At 41.3% G+C, this 2,899-nt stretch overlaps 1 protein-coding gene across 1 annotated transcript in view; it reads right to left on the bottom strand.

Moving 5' to 3' along the window:
* PHAX (phosphorylated adaptor for RNA export) overlaps positions 1-1,764 on the bottom strand; it is a 7,046-nt gene extending 5,282 nt beyond the window's left edge. Inside the window, exon 1 of the mRNA XM_017735501.1 lies at positions 1,094-1,764. Coding sequence (XP_017590990.1) covers positions 1,094-1,749 — 656 coding nt within the window. The 5' untranslated portion in view covers positions 1,750-1,764. The remainder of the gene's footprint in view (positions 1-1,093) is intronic.
* Between the last annotated feature and the right edge of the window lie 1,135 nt (positions 1,765-2,899).

Here is a 2,899-nt window from a genome sequence, read left to right as displayed (position 1 = left end):
GCCTTGAGTGGTTATTTTTCTTCTACTGATCTGTGAAATATCAAACCAAATATGAAACTGCAAAGACCTGCATAAACCTCTGAAATCAAAGTATAAAAGCTTCTTGTGCATTTAACAGTTAAAATTAACTTTTTACAGTTTAATCAGCAACTGGAGAAAATGGGAAGTGCAAAAGTTCCCCTGTATCACGTGCCACTTTTAGACAAACCTACGTAACAAAGAAGAAATCAATTTGTTGACTGATCTATGATAATCTAGAAAAAGCAAACAAACAAAAAGAAAAAATTACACTACAATCAGAACCCTATTGATAAAGCTCAGTGCCACCACTACTACAAACATTTAGAAAAAAGAGGCTTCTGTCCTATTTCAATGAAGCTCTATACAACAAAAAGGAGTTTATTGCAAGAAATATGCTCAAAGTTTTCAAAATAATAAATGAGAAACTACCCAGAACTGTTAACAGCATTAATAACTGTCTAATTGCTGTAGCATTGCCAGATTCTGAAGTAATACCACATGTATAAGAACAACAATGACAAATTATCCCAGGTTTTATTCAAATGTCAAGCTAACTGTCAGTAAACTGTCTTGCTCCCTACTTAACATAATTTTCTTCCCTTGGACCCCTGAAAGAGGAGTGTGGCAGTTTGATTCCATCCAAAACACTGCACTGCCCACGTTATCTCCAGTTTCAAAGGTTTAGAACTTGTAAAACAAGATTTTTGTGTGACCACAGCATGTGTGCATTGGTGTCCAACTCCAACCAACCATGGGGTATTTCCCCAAAAAAGCCACTACTAAACCTGTATACTGAAAAGCAGAATTTTTCCTTGCCACTGTTCTCAAATAACAAACCATCCTGGTGTCTCTTTAAATAAAAACATTAAAAATTCAAAGAAACAGGCAGTATTAATTGCATGTTTCTAGAAGATCATCAGCCACAGTGATGCATTTTTGTCCCAGGATTTTGGAAATGCTTTTCATGATCTGGTGTGACACCTTATTTAGCAGCAGGGGAGCTTTTCCCCCCTCTTCTTTCAACCAACCACCAGTACTTAGTGAAGTGAAAACATACCATTATTAAACTCACCTATAAGCAATTTCATCTGCCACTTTTTCCTCTGAATCTTCCTCTGTTATCTCATACCTTCCCTTGTATTTCATCTCTTGCCTTTCGCCCAGTCTATCTCTCACGGGCCGCTTCCGTTTGAGGAAGCCCTGCCCGTTTTCCTCCTCTGCTGGCAATGCCTTCTTGTCATCCTGCATGTACTCATCCAGCTCTTTGTCTAAAGTCTCTGCCTCCTTCTGCTGGGCTTCCTTCATTAGCTTTTTAGCCAGCAGGTAGTTGTAAGTCTCGGACTGCCTGCTCCTGTCAATTGAGCCGTCCATGCCCAGAATCCCAAGCTCAGTGGCAACCGCGTCCTGGTTCTGCTCCTGGAGCACTGCGCCCCAGATGTTGTTGACCTTCTTGCCACGCAGAGCAGTCTGTTTCTGGTGGCTCTGGCTGAGCTGGAAGGGCTCAGGTTTGGCAGGGGAGAGGTTGAAGCACTTCTGCCTCTTTCGCTTCCACAGGCAGCTGTCGTCATCAGAGTCAGAGCCGCTCTCCTCGCTGGAATCCACGCTCTTGGTGGTCCTGTAAGGAACACTGGGAGCACAGGATGAGATGCTGCTCTGGAAGGGCCTGCATGAATCACTGCCAGCGTGTGGCTTCTGGAATGAAAAAGTGAATTGAAACCCATTATTCATGAAAATTAGAAGAGCTATCAAGTCGTCGATTAGCTAAAATACATAATTCTAACCCATGTGGCCGTGCAGTCCTCCACCAGCATCTCCTGGGCCACAGCACAGGAGCATCCTTTGAAACTCCTGTATTTTGAGTGTATGAACATGAAACAGAGCATGGCTGACACAGAAACACATCAGCAGTCACTCTTCTTAAGGCAAACTTTGCTGAGTGAAAATGATTATGAGACTGGAAAAGTAGTGAATATTCCCAGACTGGACAAAGACACAACATACACAGCAGCTCTAAGAAGAGAAAAATACCAAAACAAAAGAGCAACCTACCAGAGGTTTGTCTAACAGCAGAGCAGTTAATAATCTCGCTGGAGTTTCAAGTGAGAAAATCAAATGACCAAAAATAAACCCCAAAACCAAACCCACAAAACTGGGATGCTGCTCAGACTAAGAGTGTACTGTGATCCTGGTTCCATCAGGACAACACCCGACCAGCTTGGAGACAGCAGGACCTTACAGAACCACCCATTTTTCCGCCTTTAAACCAACCAGACACCATGGATTAACTACAGCTAATTAATTAGAACAAACACCCCCACCAAAAAATCATTCCACTGATACACAAATACTCAAGAAACGCTCTTGCTCATAATTCCAGTTATTCCCTGAGTGCTTTCTTATCAAGTTATATGCTGTCCCATGATCTTTCAAAGTAAGATCTCTTCCTTCACTTTCAGGTGAAGCGAAAAATTCTTTCTTTAGCCTTACTGCTTTCGTCAACATGGGCACTGCTTCTTCTTTCTCCAAACAGCAAACAGAAAAGAGAAGTATTCAACTTATCACATTATAAAATACAAACCTTTAACTTCAAGTATAATACCAAAACCAGCATAAATAAAAAAAGACTGAACGCTTCTGTAAGAAACTTATTTTGTGCTTCATTTCTCAGAACTATACTGCAAAGATCAAAGTAACTGGAGAAAATATAATTCTTTACACATACAGTGTCACACACTGATCTTAGTTTGAAATCTTTCCCTTTCTGTACGCCATCATGAATACCTTATACTCTGAGTACAAATTCCTCACAAAGTAAATTCCTCATATCCTCTGAGAACCCCAGACCGGTCTGGGTTGGGAGGGACCTTAAAGCCCATCC

Source organism: Corvus brachyrhynchos, unplaced genomic scaffold (genome assembly GCF_000691975.1).
Source record: "Corvus brachyrhynchos isolate BGI_N302 unplaced genomic scaffold, ASM69197v1 scaffold325, whole genome shotgun sequence".
Lineage (NCBI taxonomy): Eukaryota > Metazoa > Chordata > Aves > Passeriformes > Corvidae > Corvus > Corvus brachyrhynchos.
This window is presented reverse-complemented; position numbering and strand designations above follow the sequence as displayed.